This window comes from Ovis aries, chromosome 3 (assembly GCF_016772045.2).
Source record: "Ovis aries strain OAR_USU_Benz2616 breed Rambouillet chromosome 3, ARS-UI_Ramb_v3.0, whole genome shotgun sequence".
Classification (NCBI taxonomy): domain Eukaryota; kingdom Metazoa; phylum Chordata; class Mammalia; order Artiodactyla; family Bovidae; genus Ovis; species Ovis aries.
Genome location: NC_056056.1, coordinates 212176731 through 212200195, shown reverse-complemented (window position 1 = coordinate 212200195; position 23465 = coordinate 212176731). Strand labels below are relative to the sequence as shown.

Here is a 23465-nt window from a genome sequence, read left to right as displayed (position 1 = left end):
AGCAGGGGCCGTCACAGAACCAAAGGCGTGAGGACACGTCCTCCTGAGCCTCTCCTCCGTGCCCCCTGGTGCCTCCATGGTCCCCAGAGGAGGCTGCTTCTCTCGCTGCCCCATCCTCACCCCCTCTACCCTCTTCCCTGAGGTCTCTCCCAAGTGAACCTCTCAGGCCCCCTTCTCTGCAGACGGCCTCCAAATCCAGAGAGCCAGCCTAAGCTTCCATCTGAGGTCTGGGATCACGGTTCCAGTGTTTCTACTTTCGGCTCTTCACAAAACTTGTACTGGTTCGTGGCGTACATTTAAATATACGTGAACCAGCACAAGGATGGAAAGAATGAACTGTCCACAACCCAACACGCTGCGACAGTTGCCGCCGACTCTAGACCCTTCCCCAGGCCTCCCCTCCGCACTCACAGGCATGAAGAGGCTTCAGTTCTAAAAATGCTCTCTCTTCTCCCACTGGCGCTCTTCAACCCACAGTTCGTCACGATCACATTTCTGTTATTAAACACTCTTCCGCCACATTTGAAACGGCTGTGTAGATGCTCCGTGGTTTGTACAATCAGTTCTGTTTTGTGAAAACCCCAGGTTGGCTCATATTCTTTCTTCCTTTTTTGTCTTTATTGAATTTTGTTGCAATATTGCTTCTGTGTTATGTTTTGTGTTTTTGGCCAAAAGGCATGTGGAATCTTAGCTCTCTGACCAGGGATCAAACCTGTACCCCTTGTACTGGAAGGCAAAGTCTTAACCGCTGGACCACCAGGGAAGCCCCTGAATCATTTTCTGCCGTGATGAATAGAGTCATCACCAAATTCTTACAGCGACGTGCTTATGATTATCCACGATTCTTTCCTTAGGATATATTCCAAAAAAATGGAATGGCTGTGCTAAAGGATTTGTGCTTTTTACCACTTTTAATGCATTTTGTCAAACTATTTTTCCCAGAAAGTCTCACTAGCACTGGAAGTATCCAAAAGCACTTATTTTTCTGCAATCATTACAAATGCAGTTTTAGGGTTTTTTTTCTTTTTTTGGAGTGGGTTGGGAGAGAGTTGTGCTTATTTGGAATTTAAAAGTTATAACTTTTTCGTGTTCACTGGAAGTTATCTGGTTTCCAGAGAGACTGAAGTCCTGGCAGCATGTTAATTTGCCATTTGTGGTGATCCTCATGGGAGTTGACCGTAAGATCCTCTGTTCAGTGTTACGTTGGAGAGGTTCTTCTTGTTCTGGCTGGCTTGTAACGGCTCCCTCCATTTGAAGGGGTAAAGAACCTGTCTGCAATGCAGGAGACACAAGTTCGATCCCTAAATTGGTCGAGAAGATTCCCCTGGAGAAGGGAGAGGCTACCCATTCCAGGGTTCTTGCCTGGAGAATAACACGGACAGAGGAGCCTGGTGGGCTGCAGTCCATGCGATCGCCAAGCACCAGGCACGGCTGAGCAGCTGACACTTCCGCCGTGTGAAGGATATTAACCTTCGCTGCCACGTGTGTCAGAGGCGTGCTTCTCACTTCCCCATTGACCTTTCGGCTGTGTTTATGGCATTTCCCAGCTGGGACGATGTCACCGCCTGCCTGCCGGACATCTTTCCTCATACGGTGCAGTGACGTGTCCAACTGTGCTGACTTGCTTATTTCTCTTTCCTAGTCAGCCAGGCTTGAAATGTTGGAGTCATCTTTGATTGCAGCATCTCTCTTCTCCCCTGCCTTCTGACAGTTGCCAGCTCCTGTGGATTCTATTTCTGCGATTTCTCTGGCAGGCAGCCCCTCTGACACCACAGTGGCTCAGTGGCTCATTATCTGGACTTTGGAACTGGGCTCGGAGGCTCGTACTTTGCCTCCCAGCCCCACTTTCCCCCACATCCTTCCTCCTTGCCCGTTCTCCGCGCCCCCGCCCGCCCCCCGCAGGCTGCCAGCACATCACTCTTCCTCAAGTAGAGCTCAAACCTAGAGGTCCCCTGTTGCAAACCACCAACAGCTCCCTCTCAATCTCATATTTATTTACAGCCTCTTAGTCTGGCTGTAATTTCTTCCAGTCCGATCTCCCAGTATCCCGGCCTTGTTCCCCAAAGAAGCTCCACTGCTTCTCCACCCTTTGCCTATTTGCTGAAGCCACGTCTTCCTGGAACTCTCATGTCCTTCTTTTTTTTATTTTATTTAGAGAATACTTTATTAGTTTCTGTAATCAAACCCATGTAGATAAGACCTTACATATTTAATACAGTGTGTTACCCCTGTACAAATGGAAAAAATTATGTTTAACGTTTCTAGACCAATATGGCTGTTAATTTCTGTACAATGCCAACCCAACACGGTACAACTGGGATACTTTTTCCAAAGTTGACAGCACAGCTAAAGTTTCCAAAAATTCAAATTATATATATATGTATATATATTTATTTATTTATATAAAAAGACCAATAGCAGTATGTTATGCATCAATAGCAGCAACAGCTTTTCCAAGTTCTGCAGTCATCTGAACTCTCATGTCCTTCTAAAACTCCCTCCCGTCATCCTCAGCCACCAAAATCCATGGAGAAAGCCCCACCATCTCAGGTCTCTCTGAATATTCAAGTTGAAGTGACTTCTCTGTACTTTGAACCTACACCCTCCCCCATTCCCACCTTCCGCCACCCCCCTGCCCCGGCCCAGAGCAGTTTGCTTGAGTTTTTCCTGTAAAACAAATCTTCCTCCACCATCCAGTGGAGCCTCAAGGGTCTCCGGCTCCCACTAGATCGAGTCCTTTGAGGGCACAGTACTTGCAGGTCTGTTTCTTCCACGGGACGCACAGTGCTCACGGCTGCCAAAGTTCAGCGGGTGTTTGTGAAATGAAACAGGCAGTGATGCCTAGAGGTATCATACCGCTGCTGTTCCCCACCCCAGCGCCCTGGGACAGGGCACCCTGGCCACCAATAGGCAGATTGCAAGTCCCCTCTCTCTGGAGGAGGCTGAGCTAGGCTGACAGCCTTGGCACCAAGGCTTGGGTCACAGTCAACTCCTTATCCTCTGGACCTGTGATTATTGAGATGAACGGCTCTGAATCCATCCATCATTTGCCTCGCGATGCAATGGGAGGCACATGTGGCACTTTGTAAGTTGGCACCAGGGAAAGAATCTCATGGAGCCTGTGGCAAGGACCTTGGACTCAGAGCTGCCTGGAGCTCAGGGGTGCAGGAGGCCCCTGTGACCTTGACCGTGGGAGAGCCCAGTCCAGCTGGGACTTTCTATCTCCTTAATATATTTAAACGGAGTCAAGATTGGGGTCAGCTTCATGCACAGAGCCCTCTCCAGCGTTAGAGGTGACTCTGCAGCCAGCACGGGAGTGTGCAATTGACACAGTCTATTTTTAGCCTCCCAGAGACCGTGACCAACATCCCAAGCGGAGGGTGGGTGCACCTGCTGCATTCTAATGAGGCAGCCCATTGCCTCCCCTGCCAGACAGCCCGGGATAGCACCGGCCTGGAATCTGATGTTGCTAAACTGGGAAGTCTGCTTATTTCCCAGAGGCTGTAGCCTAGATACACCAGGAAAATGGGACCATCACCACCCACCGAGCTCGCTCCCCTCCAGCCCAGGGCTATGGGAAGTCTTGGGGCTATGTCTGCAGGACAGCGGAGGGGATGCACTCGGATTTCTTGATCTTGCTCTGTCCTAGGACCTCCCTGTTTCCCTTGCTGGAGAGGAGTAAGTCTGTGTTGACCTGGCACACAGATGAGAAAACTGAGGCATAAATAAGGAGATGTTAGTGTACTCGGAATATTGTTACTACTACTACTGATTGTTGTTGTTGTTCAGTGGCTAAGTCATGTCCGACTTTTAGTGACCCCATGGACTGCATCACGGCAGGCTTCCCTGTCCTTCATCATCTCCTGGCGTTTGCTCAAACTCATGTCCATTGAGTCGGTGATGCCATCCCACCATCTCGTCCTCTGTCATCCCCTTCTCCTCCTGTCTGCAATCTTTCCCAGCATCAGGGTCTTTTCCAATGAGTTGGCCCTTCGCATCAGGTGGCCAAAATATTGGAGCTTCAGCTTCAGCATTAACTAACCAATGGTAGTTCATATAATAAAGCGCTTACTATATGCAGAAAGTGTTCTAAACTCTTTATACATATTAACTCATCACTTAAAGTAGACTTTTATAAATTCGGGACACCTGGATTTCCTACACTTTGGGAAAGGCAATCTTCTCCAGGCAGAACCATGCTTCTGTAGCGAAACCTGAACTTCTGGGCTCCCATCTCCTCCTCTGCCCTCCCCTTAGCTGGTGGAGGAGGAGGGACTGGTCAGTGCTGGGCAGCAGCTGAGGGGGGTGGAACTGAGCTGGCTGTCGGGTCAGGGAACCAGGGATGGGCCATGCACTCACAGGAGGTTGTCTATCAGTGAGGGCACTCGCAACTCAGAGCAACTTCTGCTGAAGTTCAGAGTCAAACAGTGAACCAGAAGCTGAGGGAGGGCAGACAACAGGCATGAGAAACCAGAACCCAAGAGACCTTCATTTCGGGGGCTGGGGGCTGCCTGTGTGCTGGAGAGAAGTCCAGGGGCTTGAACTGCCTAAGAACACAGGTGGGGGTTGTTTTCTTCAAACACATTCATGGTGCCCTGGGCCCTTCTCTGAGCCCTTTCCAGATACCACCGTCCCTAGTCTTCAGGACGGCTCTACGAAGTGGGGACCTTTATATTCCCATTTTAGAGCTGGGGAAACTGAGGCGCCAAGAGGTGACTACCTCTGGCCAAGGTTGTGCAGCTGGTGAGTGGCAGGGATTCATGTTTAAGGGGGCTGGCCCTTGGGATCCATACTCCAGCCATTCTGCTATGGAGCGCTATGTGACGCTATTACCTCTTTCCCTTCATTCTCCTCTAAGGAAAGGTTATTGTCCCCATTTGACAGATATGCAAACTGAGGCATACATGGGCCCAGGTCACCAACTAGTAGGAGACAGAACTGGGTTAAATTCAGGGGGCTTCCCTGATGGCTCAGTGGCCAGTACAGGAGACACAGGTTTGATCCCTGGGTTGGGAAGATCTTCTAGAGAAGGAAATGGCAACCCACTCCAGTATTCTTGCCTGGAGAATCCCATGGATAGAGGAGCCTGGGAGCTGTTAGCCCGTGGGGTTGCAAAGAGTCAGATACGACTTAGCGACTAAACAACAGGTAGGTTTGGCTCCCAGGTAAGCACCCTGCCACCCACACAGCACGACCATCAGCTTGGGGACACCATCCCTTTGTCACCTTGGCTGGTGGGGCTGATGGAAGCTGGACTAGGGGAGGGGAGGGAGAGGAAGAGGGAGGGCAGAGTCTCAGAGGGCAGGAGGTGGCCACTGTTCATGCCTGCCCCTCCTCTTTCCCGCAGGTGAGCAGCCCCCCCTCTCAGCCCCCACAGCCGGTCGTCCCAGCCAAGCCTGTGCAGTGTGTCCACCACGTGTCCACTCAGCCCAGCTGCCCAGGACGGGGTAAGATGTCCAAGCTGCTGAACCCGGAGGAGATGACCTCGAGGGATTACTACTTTGACTCCTACGCCCACTTTGGGATCCACGAGGTACGGCGTCCTGAGCTGGTGGCCAAGCGAGGCGAGCTGGGTCCTGCGGCGACCGCACGTTTTCCTAGGGCAGCATCCTGCATGCAGTTCTCTGCTGTCGTTAAGAGAGGTCTCCCCGAGGCTCAAGGCCAAGGGCCTGTCTCCATCCTGGGGGCTCCCCAGGTAAGAGATCAGGGCCAGGCCTGGAGCCGGTGAGCAAGGGAAAGCATGTGTCTGGGTGTTTCTCAGTCGGAGAGGAAGAGACGCTTCTGGGGTCCTTGTTTTATGGTCCAGCATCCTCGCCTCTTTCTGAGCCTGAGCCTGAAGGTCCAAGAAGACCAGACATCCTTGGTCCTTGCTACCAGATGCTTTGCAGCTGGGGTCCTTCTGGCATCCTGATGTGCTGGCTTCAGGCATTGACGGGTCCGCAAGTTCTCCCTGGACCAGCGAGCATCTCCAGGGAGGGTCAGCAGGCTTCCTTGGGAACCTGGGTCTGTCTGACACCCTGATTGATTCTCAGGAAGTTCTTATGTCTAAAGGCTGTCTTCTTCCATAGCAGGGGAGATTGATGATAGCTGCGGAACAGAACAGAGCCTCCTAATGAGCGCTTCCTGGCTGCAGTGGGGGGGCACAGGCAGTATTTCTTACCTCCCTCCCCCACCATCTCCAGCACCTCCTCACTCCAAACAAACAATGGACATGAGATGAGCCAAGCGCGTACTCAGGGCTGGCCGCTCTTCTCAGCAAGCTATCCGTGTCGAAGCCCCAAGCACTCTATGAGGGAAGTGTTTCTGTGATCCCCCTACAGTACGAAAACGTTTTGAAAAAGGAACAAAGGCTCGCTTGCTATGCAAATGCTTTTTCAAAAGAAGTCTCCGAGCTCCCCTTTCAATTAGATGCTTCTGTAAACCCTTCCTGTATCCAAACAGTGACGCTGCATTGCCAAAAGCGTGTTTAATAAGTCATAGGCAGCTTTTTCTTTTTCTGAGTGCCTACTCCATTCATGCTGGGTGTTGCTCAGGGGGAGTTTTATGTTACTGACTCATTTATTCCTCAGGCCAACACTACGAGGTTGGTATTATTATTTGTCCCCATTTCACAGATGAGGTTATATGACCTTAAGAATCTTATCAACTTCCATTCATCTTTGCTAGTTCCTTGGTGCTCAAGCTGATACTTGGCAGAGCTAGAAATGAAACCTTCACGTTTGTGGCCCCAGAGGCTTCACTCCTAACTTCTAGGCTATATAACGTTTTAAATGGGTCTTTCTTTCTTTCTTTCTGGAAACTTTGGCTGTGTTCCTGCTGGTCCCTTTGCAGTTTCCCATGGAGGTAGAGGGTGAAGGGGTTTGACCCCCTCTGAAGATGGCTCTCCACATCAGAGCATGGGGCCTGCAGGGAAGGGGCTGGGCCTTGTGTTTAGTTCCAGGGTTCCTGGCAAGGGAGCCCTGGGCAGCTGAGCCTGCAACATTTGGCAGTTCCCACTGGGGCTGGGAAGCTCACCTTCTTTGGTGGCTCAGACGGTAAAGAACCTGCCTGCAATGAGGAGACCTGGGTTTGATCCCTGGGTCAGGAAGATCCCCTGGAGAAGGGAATGGCAACCTGCTCCAGTATTCTTGCCTGGAGAATCCTATGGACAGAGGAGCCTGGCAGGCTACAGTCCATGGGGTTGCAAAGAGTTGAACACAACTGAGCGACTAACATTTTCTTCTTTCTTTTCTATCTGGGTGGGGATGGTGGATGGAGCCCTGTCCTAGGGAGGCAGGAAGGGTGCTCTCAAGAGCTTCCCTCCTCAGGACCCTGCCTCTAATTAAAGGACAGGCCTGGGACTCTGGGTACCTGTCTCAGAGCAGGATCTTAGGAAGAGGCAACAGTTCTGAGTCAGGCTTCAGTCATGTCAGACTCTTAGTGACCCCGTGAACTGTAGCCCACCAAGCTCCTCTGTCCATGGGATTCTCCAGGCAAGAATACTGGAGTGGGTTGCCATTTCCTTCTGCATTGAAGGCAGATTCTTTACTGCCTGAACCACTGGGCCAATAGTTCTGGGGGTCCCCAAATGCCCCCCTGGGCCCCCTGTTAGGGACCAGCTGACTGTGGTGTGCCCCTCCCGGCTGCCCCACTCCCTTTGACCCCTCCACCCACCACAACACATGTGGGCAGGATGTTTTCTCTGAGCTGTTACACCTCTACGATTCCTTCAGGTCAGGGTTCCCGCCTCTGACTCAGGCTCTTAGCACACTGTCTGATTCGTACAGATTTGTTGAACTAGAGGGTCGTCTCCTCACTTGGGCACTGCTGGTCCCTCCATGGCCAGGCATCTGGAGCGTCTGATGTCCCCTGGGGGGAGCCACCCAGGCTCACCTCCTACAGACAGTATGACCAGGTTCCCTCCATTTCATGTGTCCCTGGAAAACTCACACCTGCTCGTGAACACATGTGAGTGGAGTGCGGACTGAATGAGCTTGTGAACCTGGAGTAGACAGAGGATCTACATTCAGGTCATGCAGTTCACATCTCTCCTTAGTAACCTGTCCTAGAATAGTTTACCAGACCTTTGCATCAGGAAGTACTTCTGATGACCCAGCTAAAATCCTTCAGGTCATCACGGGGGGCCATCCCTAGATCCTGGCCCCTGGGGAAACGTAGGAGTCTTTAATAGTGGTGGGGGCTAACTAGCTTCCCTTCACCCCTAAACTCCCCTCCAGCCCTTTCATTTCTGTGATTGTCCGCTGTGAAAGGAGGTTGGGTCATGTGGATGCCCTCCTCCCGTGATCCTTTGCAGAGAGCACCTGTTCATTTCTCTGTTATCAAACACCAGAGATCCCCTCTCTATGCCAGATGGCTCATGGGGATGCCTTTACTTCCCCAGTCTGTACAAGACCCACATCTCACAGCCCACCTGGAACCGAGCTGGCCACTCAGCAGGCTTCTCCCATCATCAACAAGCCTCTCACGTGGGCCGGCAGCGGTACCGCCAGCTCGCTGATTCATAGTGACCAGCACGTGTTTAGGAAATACGGTGCGGACAGGGTTGGGGTTGATTAGTCTGGAAATACAAACGACAAGTGCCCAGTGTGCTGTGTGTTGGCTGGGGGTGGGGTGGGTGGGGGACACCGTCGGAGGTTGGAGGGCACAGTGGGAGGTGATTCGGAACACTTCTGGCCTTGCGTCCTATGGTCCCCCCAGAGCTGACTCCATGCTTGGCCTTGGGAAGGCAAGAGACAGGGAGAGGAGGACCGTGAATCCTGTCCCACGGCCTCTGCGAGAAGGAAGAAGCAGAAGCGACAGATGTCCTTGTGTGCAGAGGAGAGGGCCCCGGCCCCACGATCTGGCCCCACGACCTCTGAGATCCCGCCTCAGCTGCCAGAAGAACCAAGCCCAGCAGGGCCGTGTTCCCAGCTCCCCCCCAGCCCTGGGTCCCCCACCCGCTCCCAGCCAGCTCTCTTCTTTTGACAGTCTTGCTGCAGGTTCTTTTTGAAATAGATTCCTCAGGGCTGCATTTCCCAGCCATTTGTCAATGTCCTGCCATGTGTTCAGTGGGCAGGAGACAAAGTCACCCACAGCTGGGGGTGGGAACTGCTGCCACCGAAGAGAGGCATGCCCCTGTCTGAGTGTCTGGAGATGTCTCTGGGCTGTTCTCTTTCAGGAGGGATTAAAGCAAGGGCGTGTGGGGAGAGGTGGGGAGGCAGGGAGATAGCCCTTGCTATGTCAGAACTTCTCTTCCCCCAGAACTAGTGCCTTTGGACCGAACTCCTGTGGCCTGGAGCCTTAAAGAAGGGCAAAGGGGGCCAAAGAAATGACAAAAGATGACGGATTGAAGGGGACCCTGGGGAGATCCCTTTTAGCAATAGCAGGATCTGCAGAGATGCTGGGCTGATCTAATTCCATTGGGAAAGGCAGTGAGGAGTTTGAATTATGAGTATGTCTGGGAGAATTCTGAATCTTTGTCATATTTTTGCCTCCATTCCCTACTCACCCTCAACAGTCTCCTCCCAGAGGTCGAAAGGGTCCTCATTCTCACAAAGACCCAGAGCTAAGCACTTCTGTGACACTTCCTTCACTCATTTGGTCGTGACAGCAACTCCATGAAGTAGCTGCTCTCATTATCCCATTTTTCAAATGAGACTAAGACGCAGAAGGATGAATGATGCTCTGGGCCTGCCGGAGAGCTCACTGGAGCTACGATTTGCATGCAGGTGCCCTGGCCCCTTCCTTACAGAGCACGGATTACACAGTATGCCCCGTGCCTGGTTCTGGGGATGCCATCTTGCAGTCTTGTAGGCTCTCAGTTTTGCGGCCTTGTTTTTTTCTGATGTCAAGCGATCTTGCAGTGTTTGGTCTCAGAGAGCTTCTGGAAGGAAAGGCACAAACTCACTTTCAAAGTATTTAGACTGAGACATGAGTTCAGTCTAACCAAACCATCCCCTTATGCAGCTTCTAAGATAACCAAAGATATGAGCCTTGGGGCGGCGCAGGAAGCAGTGGCTGGACTGAAATGCAAGTGCAAAGACTTTTAGCTCCTGTAGTTGAATGCCAAGGCCCTGATAGATGAATTAAATTCCCCCATCTGAATGAATCCTACTCGACTCCTAACCTGCTCGACCCCTGATTGGACTGAACTGACCAACTCACCATTCTAGCAGTCTAGAAAGAAAGGCCATTCCCACTCAGAGAAACAACTGACTTCAGCTACTATTGTTCCTTAGACACCATCCGTGGCATAAAGAATGAGTGGCAAGACTGGGGAAGAAACAAGAGAATTTTGTTCATAGTCAAGAGAAAAACCAGCCAATAGAAACAGATCTACAAGCAGGCCAGGTGTTGGGCTGATCAGATAGAGATTTGTAAAGAGCTATCAGTATAATGAAAATGATTCTTAAAAATTCCTAGGGAGAGGCAATGGATGTAATAGGCGAAACTGAAATCTTCCAACTGAAAAATACAGTATCTAAACCAAATATTTGCTGGGTGGAATTAATAACAAAAAGGATACACAGAGGAAAATATGTATGAATATGAGGACAGGAAAGAAAGAAATCATTGAAACTGAAGAACAGAGAAAAAAATTGACAAGTGAAACAGAGTCTCGATGAACTGTAAGACAGAATTAAGGGGTAAAGCACGTGAGTAATTGGAATTCAAGAGGAGAAGAGAAAGAATGGGACAGGAAAAAAAAAACGTTTGAAAAAAATATGGATGGATAAATATCTAAAATTGATTTTTAAAAAGGCCAGTAACCTTCTGGATTGATTTGCTCAAACAATGAAACCACATCAGAGACAGCCCTGCAGTTGCAGTCCTCACCTGACCATGAGGATCCCTGGTTACTCTCGAAGTTCCGCCTCTCTTCTGCACAGGCCAAATGGACAAACTGAATGCAGATGTGGGTTTCCTGGAAATGGTCTCGTGGTCTCATGGATCTCATGAAACTAGTGATCCAATAGTTCAGAGCCAGTGCCCAGTAATCCTCAAAAACCTGTTTATTTTCCTTTTCCAAGGAAGACACACTACTAAATGCCTACAGGTTTTCTAGGAGGAAGACGTGGAGAAAGATGGACAGTAGACACTTTAGGCAGCGTGACAAGGCTTCTTCTCCTATAATGCAGCCTCCCTTTCATTCGAGGAATTCTGAGTCTGTAAACTGGCTTAGGTCTGGGAATCCATTGAGGAGCGATGACCCTGTTTTGGTGATTCAAGCCAGACTTCCATTCACTAGACCTATAGCTTTTCTGCTGAAACAGAACAAGTAAGAATTTAGTATGCTTCTCACGACTTATTTTCTAGAAGTATTTTAATTAACCGGTCGCCCCCTAGGGTTTGGTGAGCCAAGCTCTTACAAATACTGCTCTGGCTCTCCTGTCCTTCACACTCTCCTCATCTTTGGCGATTACATGCTACAAATTGGCCCCTGCTACCCCAGGATCCCAGCTGGATGTTGATCCCATGGTAACTTGGATCTCAGTTCCCAGCGTAATTTCTGACCTAGAGAGAAGGGCACACAGAGCTGGTCAAGGATGCTGGACTTCCCCCATAAACTTCTGCCTCGCAGCGGTGGGTCTGTTCTCTGGCATCGGTGTGTGGGTCTCGCATGACAGGTGCATTTCAACTTTCCAATCTCCCTGACTCTTTTTGGATACCTTCCTTTTCTGCTTATCAGGGATGTGCTGGCACTTCCAATTCATTCAGCGTCAACTGACTTTGACCATGTTTCCTTTGACCAACCACAACCATTAGAGGCACTCCAAGCCCCTGGAGGTAAAACAGTGAAGCCACAATCTTTGCTCGTGGACCCATGTCAGTGGACTGGGCTTAACCCAACTTTATGTTCCCTTCCAACTGTTCTCTCACCCTTCCTATACAGCACCCCCCCCACTATTCCCCAGATTCCCATCTGCATAAGTTAGAAGCACCGTGTAGTTATTTTGGTGTGCCTCACCCCTCCTCCTGCGTCACTCTTTGTGCCTTGCTATTTTGTTGTTGTTTAGTCACTAAGCTGTGTCTGACTCTTCACGACCTCATGGACTGTAGCTTGCCACACTCTTTTGTCCGTGGGATTCTCCAGGCAAGAATACTGGACTGGGTTGCCATGCTCTCCTCCAGGGGATTTTTCTGACCCAGGGCTCAAACCCATGTCTCTTGCGTCTCCTATATCGGCGGGGGTGGGGATGGTTCTTTGTCTCTAGCGCCACCTGGGAAGCCCCATGCTGGTCCAGTTGCTTGCAAAGTAACACAAATACTCCTCAGGACCACCCTCACCAACCCTATCCCAGGTGGCACTAGGGGTGAAAACAACCCACCTGCCAACGCAGGAGACGTAAGAAACACGAGTTCTATCCCCAGGTCAGGAAGATCCCCTGGAGGAGGAAATTGCAACCCACTCCAGTATTCTTGCCTGGAGAATGGGCCACAGTCCACGGGATTGCAAAGAGTCCGACACGAATAAGGCGACTTAGCACAGCACAGTGCATACGGGTAAGACTCTTCAGGAAAAGGGAAACAAGCTTTCTTGGGCAAGGGTAGAAGGTGCTTTTGCTGGCAGACAAGACTGTGCCATTTAGGAACGTGAGGTCCCAGCTTCACCCGAATCTGCCTGTATGTTCCCATTCCAGTTCTCAGGACCTCGTTCTTTCCCAGTCGATGACTCAACTTTAACAAAGAGACCCTGCAAGGATAGGGGATTCAATCCATGTTGTCATTCAGACGAGATTAGACTTTGGCTTTGCTTTTCAGAAATCTTGACCTTGCAAGAAAATAAGAGTTTCACGCCCCGCTTTTATTCTTTTCTTCCTTTTTTTTTTTTCCTCCTAGAAGTCATAGAAGTTTTCAGGTGCTAAATGAGCTGGGAATTTAAGTCCCTGAGCTCATCATTTTCTTCCTTTAAGTTTTCTAGTACAATTAGCAACGACCAACCAACCAATCAATCCACCCCATTAAAATGCTCTAAGTTTGCAAATACTTGGTCACTCAGAGTCCTGTCTTTTGTAGGAACTTTATCGCAGATATCTAAGGCTAAAATCTGGGTAACTCTTTTGCCATTTCACCAGAGCCCTCTTCACCAATGGCAACAGATTCATTAATGCCTTTAAATCTAATCAGATCAGAGAACCAATCCCAGAAAACTCAGAACTTATTCAGAGAACCCATCCTTAAACTCTGTTCCTTAGGAGCTGTTCTTGGTACCTCAGGCAATTGTGTAAGGTCATTGTCTCCATGTCTCATGGTGGAGCTGAAGTCCAGGGCACGTAATCAGGAAAGGAGCAAGAATGACAGTTCTCTCACCACAACAGAAAGTTCTGCTTTGGGTCTAACTTAAATCCCTCATGCTGTGCTCATACTTCCCCCTTATTTTGGTTTTTGAGAAATCGGAGCCTTCCCAGGTCTGGACGGGAGTTTAACCTCCTTTGAGGGTACAAAGCGACCTTCCCGGGGCAGACTTTTAGGGCCCTGTGTGTCCTATGCGGGTGCCCTGGCCTAGCCATGCTTTTCCGTGGCTCGTCCTCATGACAGAGCTGAGGTCCCTGAAGAATTTGGCGGGACAGCCCCGGGGCCGTGTGACCCTGTAGGTGTGTGGCCAGGTGCCCTAAACACATTGACTCTGCCTTTCCTTCCACACAGGAGATGCTGAAGGATGAGGTGAGGACGCTCACTTACCGGAACTCCATGTACCACAACAAACATGTGTTCAAGGACAAGGTGGTGCTGGACGTGGGGAGCGGCACTGGGATCCTCTCCATGTTTGCTGCCAAGGCAGGGGCCAAGAAGGTGTTCGGGGTGAGCATGGCCTCTGCGGGGACACTGGCCCTTCCTGGTCCTTCTGGCCCTTCCCAGTTCCCGTCCTTGCTGGGGTCACACACACCCTGCAGGAGGCAGTCAGGCATGGCTCTCAGGAGGCAAGCAAGCTCCTTAGCTCCCTGTCACCTGGGCATTGCTCCTGGCCTTGCCCTGGAGCTGCTGATGTGTATACAGGATTTTGACTTTTCTGAAACCATTTTGGGCTCATCATTGCCTCCGAGTCCTTAGTCCTATGTGGGCTTGAGAGGCAGGGCAGGGTGGCTACACCTGTGAGCTCTGGTGGGAATCTCCGCTCTTCCACTCCCAATAGGTATGACCCAGACTATTCACTTCTCTTCTGTACCTCAGGGTGACTACAAGGAGGGGATGAGTTTAATACACAAATCAAGTGCGTAGCACAGTGCTTGGTGCAAGTCAAATGCCCAGTCTTTATTAGCAGAGTTGGGAGGGGGCCTCAGCGCTAATGAGACCGTCTCCTTCCTCTGTTCTTTAAAGGCAAGCTGATAGCTTTGATCCTGCTCTTCTGACTCCTGCAGCCTCTCCAGCTAGAGGTGGTGATGGGGGACGCACTGGGAGAGCTCCCGCAATGCAGCTGGGCGCAGCCCCAGGACGTGGGGCTGGGAGGGTCCAGAACTGGGGAGAAACTGAGAAAGCAGAGCTCTGAGCTGCTGGCTGACATAGTGGGTCTAGGGCTGGGAAACGGGAATTCATCTTGATCAAAATACAAGGCACGCTGCAGTTAAACACACAGCGTGTGCACAGGACGGCCCAATTCAGAGGCCGGCGGGAAGCTTTTGGTGGGGCTTCATTAGCTGAACCATCCTGCAGCTTGTCTCAAGACCCCGCCCCCTGCCAGGCTCCTGGTTGACTAGAGCCCCTCAAACTCCCCTGCACCCCACAGCCCCCTGCCTGAACAACATCCCCCTCCATGCCTTCCTTAATGGCTCAGATGGTAAAGAAACTGCCGGCAATTCAGGAGACTGGAGTTCAATCCCTGGGTTGGGAAGATACCCTGGAGAAGGAAATGGCAACCCATTCCAGTATTCTTGCCTGGAGAATTCAATGGACAGAGGAGCCTGGCAAGCTACAGTCCATGGGGTTGCAAAGAATCAGACACAACTGAGCAACTGACACTTTCACTTTACATGCCTGACTTGAAAGATACCCAGGTCCTGGTTGGAAGGGGTCTCAGGGCGGTCTCAAGGCCCCTCTGGTGTAGCCTTGACCAGCAGAGCCGTGATATACTTGCCAAGGTCCATGTAGAGGGTGCAGAGCCAGCCCGGCTGCACACGGCCAAGTCCTGCTGTCTCCACGGCACTGCCTCTCCCCACCCTCTAACCTTCGTACCTTCATGGGGCCTCTTCCTCAGGATGGGGCGTCTGGTCGAGGGACTGATTCCCTTCCAAGGTGCTCACAGAGCCTCAGGGCTTGGTGTACACCCCCTGTGACTCCCTCCGTCCTCCCTTCAGGGGCTCTCTGAGGTCCCAGCTCAGCTCCAGAGTCTCACAGGAGCCCAGGGCAGAGCCAAACAAGGCAGGGCAGCCATCATTCGCTTCCAAGTCAGGGGGCTTCAGCTGCAGGTTTTGATGGCTGCCCCTCTGTTTCCAGCACCCAGGAAACAGGTTTTCTACCGTCAGAGTGGGGCTTGTTCTCCTGCTGTTCCCACAAGGTCTTACTCTCAGCTGAAAGTCAATGAATTTCTTGAGCATCTTAGCCCTTTGCTTAGGAGGGGCTTCCCTGGTGACTCAGATGGTAAAGAATCTGCCTGCAATGCAGGGAACTGGGGTTCGATCCCCAGGTTGGGAAGATCCCCTGGAGGAGGAAATGGCAACCCACTCCAGTATTCTTGCCTAGGAAGTTCCATGGACAGAGAGGCCTGGCAGGCTACAGTCCGCGGGGTCACAAAGAGCTGGACTTGACTGAGCAACTAACACTCTCGCACTTTACTTAGGGGATGTGGAGAGCCTGGCAAGACTTCTAGATTAAGAAGAATCAATTCTTTCAAAGGTGGAGATGGCAGGAGGAGTTAGGGTTAACACAAGTCTGCCCCTGGGGCGGGGAAGGGTCTCAAGACGTCCTGAGTCCCTGACCTGCCCTTTTCCGATGGCCTTTCTTGTGGACGGTACCCGTTTAGCCAGGGAGGGCCAGGGGAAGGAGAATGACACCAGGAAGGCTCATAGTGGCTCTGGGGGCTCTGCCTTCCCACCTCCTTCACCCCACCACCCCCAAGACAGTGGCCGTGCCAGGGGAGTTGCCAGGCCTGGTTGTTCCTACCAGATCTCCCAAGTCAGAGGCCAAGCTCTCCACTGAGGGGCAAAAGCAGCCAGTTTAGTGGGAGAGCCACTGGCCTGTGCTTCGGAAGGGTTGCGGGTTAGGTTTCCATCTGCCACGAAGTAGCCACGTGGCCTTGGGTAGGTCATCGCACCCCCAGGCCTCAGCACCTCCGTCTGTTCTACTGGCCCTAAATTGCGTGCTGTGATTCTTTTAATGCCTGGCTCCTTTGCTCTGTATCCCCTCCAGATTGAATGCTCCAGTATTTCTGACTACTCAGAGAAGATCATTAAGGCCAACCACTTGGACAACAGTAAGACTCACCTCTGCCTGCTTTCCTGTGGAGGGAGGGGGCGAGGGGTTTGTACTTCCTTGTTTGGGTGGCAGAGACTGATGTAAGACCACTTGGCCTTGGAAAGGTGGAGGCCAGCCGCTGCCTTATTAGCAGGACTGTGTCCACAGGGCTCAGAGTTTCCCAGTCCCTGCCAGGTCAGCCAAGGGCACGTCTGTCCCAGCTCAGCCTGCGCTGAGCCCAGCCTGAGGCTAAAACCTTCATTTCCAAGCCCTCTGCTTGGCCCCAGCTGTCCCTCCTCCTCCCGTTCCCTCTCAATGCCTCCAGCCCTATGTCCACTGAGCAACATCCCAGCAGATCCCAGGCTCTGTATCTGGAGAAAGGTCATCTTCTCATGCCCACAGGCCCCGCTGCTGACGGACTGTCTTGGCAAGTAGCTTGCCCCTGGAAATGAGACCCTCTTACAGCTAGTCTGAGCACAAGGAGCTGTGTTTCCTTCCCTTCTTCTCCTCATTCCTTTCCCAGGTGTTTGTGATCTCCTCGGCCCCTCCCCCTGGGACTCATCTTGAATATGCTCACCCTCATGAGGACCCCTAATCAGAATAACTCCTGTATCTCCCATCCCCCAGTATTCTTGCCCGGAGAATCTCCGTGAACAGAGGAGCCTGGTGGGCTACAGTCCTTGAAGTCGCAAAGAGTCGGACACGACTGGAGCGACTTAGTGTGCGTGCACACATTGGATCAGTTTCCTGTGTGTGGTCACCACCTCCTGCTCTCCCACCTGCCATGCAGTGCTGGGCTCCCACCCCTGGCTGGGCAGGCCCCTGCGTGGATGCCCGATCTCTGGGCTCAGGCTCAGGTGGGCGGAGCCTGGCTGCCCCTGCTGACCACACCCCTCCAAGGGTGAGCCCCTGCTCATCACATGGCCTCAGACCTCATCTGGCTTGTCTTTTGCTGGTGGCATCTTCTCAGCCCACCTCGTGGCTCCAGGAGAGAATCATTCCCTGCTCTGTGTTTCAATGGCTCACATTTGATTCTGTGCTATGGAGGCAAAGACCTGGGAGGGACAAACAGTTGTCCCCAGGTGGATGGCCACCCCCATGGCCCATGCTTAGCCTCTTCACACAGGTCCGGGGGCGGGGGGTCTTTTCAAGGCAAAGCGTGTTCTGCCTTGGCATGTATACTAGAAAGAGGACAGCTTGGCTTCCATGGAAATGCTTCTGAAACGTGGCAACAGCCAATTGTGTGGGTCTCGGGAGCGTAGGTGTAGAGACATAAATAACAACCCAGGACATAAAATACCTGCTACCCAGAATCAATCAATCTCCCTCCCTCTCCACCTCCGTACGGCTCCCAGGATGGGTTTGTTCCCAGGCAGACGCGCACCTCCACACGGCCACCTGCAGGCGTGCGTGTGGCCTTCACGTGGCTCCTGCCACCCACGTGGCCCACACACGTGCTCAGATCAGAGTGTCGTCTCGGACACCAGGGCTGACAGCCGCCACTTCCTCTCTTTGCCCGCCCAGGAGACCCATAGTTCTAGAAGACAAATGCTAATCCGTTGACTTTTCAGAACACTAAAGGGAATAGTCGGGCCCTCCTTTCTCTTCTTCTGCCCTGGAGCATGAAGGTCACGGACGCAGAAGCCCGAGGAGAGTGTGAGGCACAGAGAGGCCGCAGGAAGGGCTTCATCAGGTGGCTCCCCTTCTGAGTCCCAGCTCCTGGTGCAGGAGACGCCGCCACACTCAACTCACAGGATTACTGGGGGATTAGAGAGAATACACGCGAGGGGCCTGTACAGCAAGCCTTAACTGTAGATCTTTCCGGCTTTATGTTCTGCACTTTGCTCATTCCTGGTCACGCATCCTAAGCCTTTTGTAGACGATACTTGAATTCTCTGCCCTGTAGCATCCCTCCATGCTTGTGGCCATCCAGTCCTGGGACGATTCCCCTGATGAGGGTCCCACCAGCAGCCACCTGGGGCTGTGATGGTTTGAAGAACTTCCTTCCGCTGGAGTCTGCCTCTCTGCAGCCTGACCACAATGCTCTGGGTCATCACTTTGGGACCACACAGAATAAGGGGGCTCCCCTTCACCTGGCAGCCCTACTCTCACAGATGCAGGGACACAGCCCCCGTTCCTTCACCTGTGGCTTTGGTTTCAGCCCCCTTCTCCTCGGGCCATGCGCCAGCATCCCTCTCACCCTGGCAGAGGATGCTCTGGCTCCCTTAGCAGCTGTGGGGACCTCAGGCCACACTGGCGGTCAGCTGGCATCAGCCATGATCTGCCGTCTACCCACATGTGACTGCCTAGCTGCAATTCCTCACCTCTGTCCAGTCTGTGGATACTTTGAATCCAAACTGAGAATCACACCTTATCTACATATCAAGCCTCATGTTTGGTTTTTCCTTACAATCTGCTGGACTTCCCTTGTGCCTCAGCTGGGAAAGAATCTGCCTGCAATGCAGGTGACCTGGGTTCGATCCCTGGGTTGGGAAAATCCTTTGGAGAAGGGAAAGGCTACCCACTGTAGTATTCTGGCCTAGAGAATTCCATGGACTCTATAGGCCATGAGGTCACAAAGAATCAGGCACAACTGAGTGAGTTTCACTTTGGCACTTTCACTATAATCTACTCGGAGTCCCTAGGCAGAGACGGGGGCTTCCCTGGGGGCTCAGTGGCTAAGAACCTGCTTGCCAATGCAGGAGATGCAAGAGATGCGGGTTCAATCCCTGGGTAGGGAAGATCCCTTGGAGGAGGAAATGGCAACCCACTCCAGCATTCTTGCCTGGGAAATCCCATGGACAGAGGAACCTGACAAGCTACAGCCCCTGGGGTTGCAAGGAGTCCAATAGGACTGAGCACGTATACAGGAGTCCCCAGAGCCTTGCTCTTTGGGGATCACTGTTCTCTGTGAGGCGCCATCTTCATAGGGAGGAGCTGGGGTGGAGGCAGTGGGGCGGCCCCCGTAGGCTGGTCTAATCCAGTTCAGCTCTGAGCCAGCACCTTTGAACACAGTCAGGGAACAGCTGTGAATCTGCACAATAATCGGTCAGCTTCCACTCCAGAGAGGCCGTGGAGAAGGTGCCTTGCCAGATCCGCACGTGGGGCCTGGCATGGTAGTTGAGAACTCTGGCAGGTTCACACTCAGTTCCAAAAGATCAGCTTGTGATCTTGGGCACCTGACCTTCTGTGCCTCCATTCCTGCTCTGGGAAATGGGAACGACAGTGAGACAGACCACAGAGGGTTTCACAGCGCTACTATATTTTCAGTGAATTTGCAGAATGGATGCAGGGCATTTGGTGGCTTGAAATTGGCCTCAGTGGGAGTATTTATGTGGAGAAACAGGCAGATGCTGCAAGTCAGGGTATCCTTCCTTCCTGGAGAACCCCCTGTTAAGTGTCTCCCAGCACAGCTCTGTGTAAAGCACGACAGTGTACATGTGCCGTTAGCCCCCAATACATGTTAGCTATTGTCATGATTATTTCATTCATTAACTTGACTAATAGGCTGGTCCAAAGACGGGATGAGGTTAATCAGACATAATGGCTGTTAATGAACCTGTAGTGGCTCTTGGCAATGGCTGCTTCCCTCAGAGGCAGCCCATGCATAATCCCAGGACTGGGTTCATGCACCCACCCCTGGGGGAGGGATGTCACCCACAGTCTGGGCCCCAGGCCAGATGCAGGGGAGCTGGGGAGAAGAGCACAGATGATGCTTACAGTCTCAGGGAGGGCACAGACACAACAGAAGTGGACACACAGCATCCCAATAGAATCACAAATGGTGCAGCGCTCTGGAGGACAGGATGGAGCAGTTGAGAAAGCTGGGGTCCGCTTTGGATGGGGTGGCCGCCCAGGCGTGTCTGACTCTGCTCATATCATGGGTGAGGGCCTCACTCCCAGCCCTGCTGCCCGTGACATCATGGCTGAGCCAGAACAGGGCAAGGGTGGGAGTGTCTACACCCCAAACAGCAGTGTGTGATCAGGTCGTGATCCTGTCTGTGTGCAGATGCAAGACGGGGGTCTCAAGTGGCTTTTACCAGGTTGAACAGCAGGCCTGGATTTTTCTTCAACTTTTTGTTTTATATTAGTGTGCGTGTGCTCAGTCGTGTTTGTCTCTTTGTGACCCCGTGGACTGTGGCCCACCAGGCTCCTCCGTCCACGAATTCTCCAGGCAAGAATACTGGAGTGGGTTGCCATTTCCTTCTCCAGGGGATCTTCCCATCTCAGGGATTGAACCTGCCACTTCTGCATTGGCAGGCAGATTCTTTATGACTCTGCCATCTGGGAAGCCTTATTTTATATTGAGAGTGAAAGTGTTTGTCGCTCAGTCGTGTCTGACTCTGCAACCCCATGGACTATAGTCCACCAGGCTCCTCTATCCATGGGACTCTCCAGGCAAGAAAACTGGAGTGGGTTGCCATTTCCTTCTCCAGGGGATTTTCCCAACCCAGGCATCGAACCTGGGTCTCCCACATTTCAGGCACATTTTTGACCAACTGAGCCACCAGGGAATCAAATTGACAATGTTGTGATAGTTTCAGCAGAGTGACTCAGCTGTACATATACGTTCTCCCCCGAACTCCCCTCCCATCCAGGCTCAGGCCTAGATTCTGGCATCCTCTTTTGACATCCTGGGGGAATTCCTGGTGGCAGAGTGGTAAAGAATCTGCCTGCCAGTGCAGAAGATGCAGGTTCGATCCCTGAGCCAAGAAGATGCCCTAGAGAAGGAAATGGCAACCTGCTCTAGTGCTCTTGCCTGGAGAATCCCAGGGACAGATTAGCCTGGTGGGCTACGGTCCAGGGGTTGCAGAGTCTGAACAAAACTGAACACACGCAGGTCATCGTTTAGTTTCCCCAGAAAAGCTCAGGCACCGGGTGGTCTTTCAGAGGATGGTGAAGGATGAGTTTCCTTCTAGAGGAAAGGTTCTGATGGAACCAGCCAACTCATCCATCACCCTGTCAATTGCACAGCAGCATCCAGGATAGCTTTTGCTGGGATCTTCACAGCAATGAATGCAGAATGAGCCCCCAGATGAAGCGTACGTCTGTCTTGAATGATCAAAAACTCAACTGAGAAGTTTCTCAGTCTGCTGTAGAGGGAGGGACAGGTCTGGGAAGGGACTCAGGGGCAGAAGATGTTTAGAGCAGGGGCTTTGCCTAAATCCTATGCACCTTACGTCTCAGTCATCCGGTCACCAAGAAACAATGTCAGTGTTTGTTGCGAGCTTGCCCTTCACCTGTGTCATTTCATTTCATCAGTACAGCCTCTTGCCAAGTAGATGTCACTTCTCCTGACTGTTCTCTGGATAACTGGAGTTCAGTCAAGTAACTTGTGGAAAGTCGTACAGCTAATCATGAGAAGACCCAGCACTTAAAGCCAGTTTTCTTGAGTGCAAAGCCCATACTCTTGTCAAAACACCAAGTCCCCTCTTCTCCAACACTAGCCAGGCATCCTTGGGGCTGAGCCCGGGCTGTGAACAGATGCAGTGGCGGCAGTCTCTCAGCCTCCTGTGGGTTTGAGTTGTCACGGTAGCCTGACGTGGGGTGGGGGCCCTGGCAAGGGTATGGGTCATTGGTTATCAGACCTGGGCTCTGTTTCCATGGTGATCATTGAACCCCTCTAAGCCTCACTTTCCTTAAAAATGAGAATGAGAATGCTGTGTCTGCTTCAAGGACTTGTTGGGACATAGTGTCCATCCTGGGCTTAGCACAGCACGGGCCCTTAGTTGTTCAGTTGCTCAGTCGTGTCTTTGCGACCCTGTGGACTGCTGCATGCCACACTTCCCTATCTTTCACCATCTCCAGGAGCTTGATGAAACCCATGTCCATTGAGTCAGTGATGCCATCCAACCATCTCCACCTCTGTTGCCCTCTTCTCCTCCTGCCTTCAATTTTTCCCAGCATTGGGGTCTTTTCCAATGAGCTGGCTCTTCATATCAGGTAGCCAAAGTACTGGAGCTTCAGCTTCAGCATCAGTCCTTCCAGTGACTTTTCAGGATTGATTTCCTTTAGGATGGACTGGTTTGATCTTAACTGCCCAATACACTTCAGGAGGAATCACACAAGGAGTCTGCAGTCCCTAGTATAAACTGGCATGGTGAAGGGAGAGAAGAATCAGAACCGCGCTGACCCCTGCAGATTGATCTCGTCCTGATGCGGGGTGCTTCCCGGCCTGGGTCCCTGCAAAGTGCGGGCGTGGGGTTCTTATTTTGCAGTCATCACCATATTCAAGGGGAAGGTGGAGGAGGTGGAGCTGCCTGTGGAGAAGGTGGACATCATCATCAGCGAGTGGATGGGCTACTGCCTGTTCTATGAGTCGATGCTCGCCACCGTCATCTTCGCCAGGGACAAGTGGCTGGTGAGCCTGCTGCATGCTGTCCCCTGGTTGCCCCGCCGGCTGCCTGGCTGTTCAGCCCCCGCCTGTAGCCGAGGGAGACTACGAGGACTTCAGAGAGGACCTGGGCTACCGGGTTACCGCTCCCAGACCCCTCTCTTTAGACTAGACCTGCCTCTGGGGGACAGAATGAGCATTCGTAGGTCTAACCTTGGCCTTTTTTGCTATAATAGACCCATTGTTTGCTGTCCAAAGTCTATGCTGGTCAAGAAGTACTAAGGGTTTGCATGGCTGCCAGTAAGCCAATGTGCTTTTGACCTTAGCTTCTCCAGACTGAGAAGTCAAAACATCTTCCACCGCCCTCACTGGACACATCTCTGCCCGTCCACATTTGTCCTATGGGCCCCACCTCGGCCCCTTGGGTGTTTCCTGGTGCCTCCCCACCCAGCCCTCTCCCCGGCCGAGGTGACAGTCTGCTGCATGAGGAATGCTGGCGAGGGGGTGCTTGTCTGGTGACTCTATGTGCAGTTCAAAAATGTATGTCTTTGTCAGGTGAATAGATTACGAGACCCATTTCCCCACAATTCATCAACAGAAACCTGGAGGGCTTATGTTTCCAGACCGGGCAGCTTTGTACGTGGTAGCAATTGAGGACAGACAGTACAAGGACTTCAAAATCCACTGTAAGTCACCTTCGCATTCTCTGCTGGGCTTTTAGGGGGGGTTGGGGGGCAGGAAGCACTTCAGAGGGCTGGGCATG

At 52.0% G+C, this 23465-nt stretch overlaps 1 protein-coding gene across 2 annotated transcripts in view; it reads left to right on the top strand.

Annotated features, from left to right (window-relative positions):
- The window catches only part of PRMT8 (protein arginine methyltransferase 8), a 70301-nt gene that overhangs the window by 24451 nt on the left and 22385 nt on the right, over positions 1-23465 (top strand). For both annotated transcript variants that reach the window (XM_027967994.3, XM_027967995.3), the window contains 5 exons: positions 5348-5533; positions 13627-13782; positions 16324-16387; positions 22587-22729; positions 23301-23388. In XM_027967994.3, coding sequence (XP_027823795.1) covers positions 5348-5533; positions 13627-13782; positions 16324-16387; positions 22587-22729; positions 23301-23388 — 637 coding nt within the window. The remainder of the gene's footprint in view (positions 1-5347; positions 5534-13626; positions 13783-16323; positions 16388-22586; positions 22730-23300; positions 23389-23465) is intronic.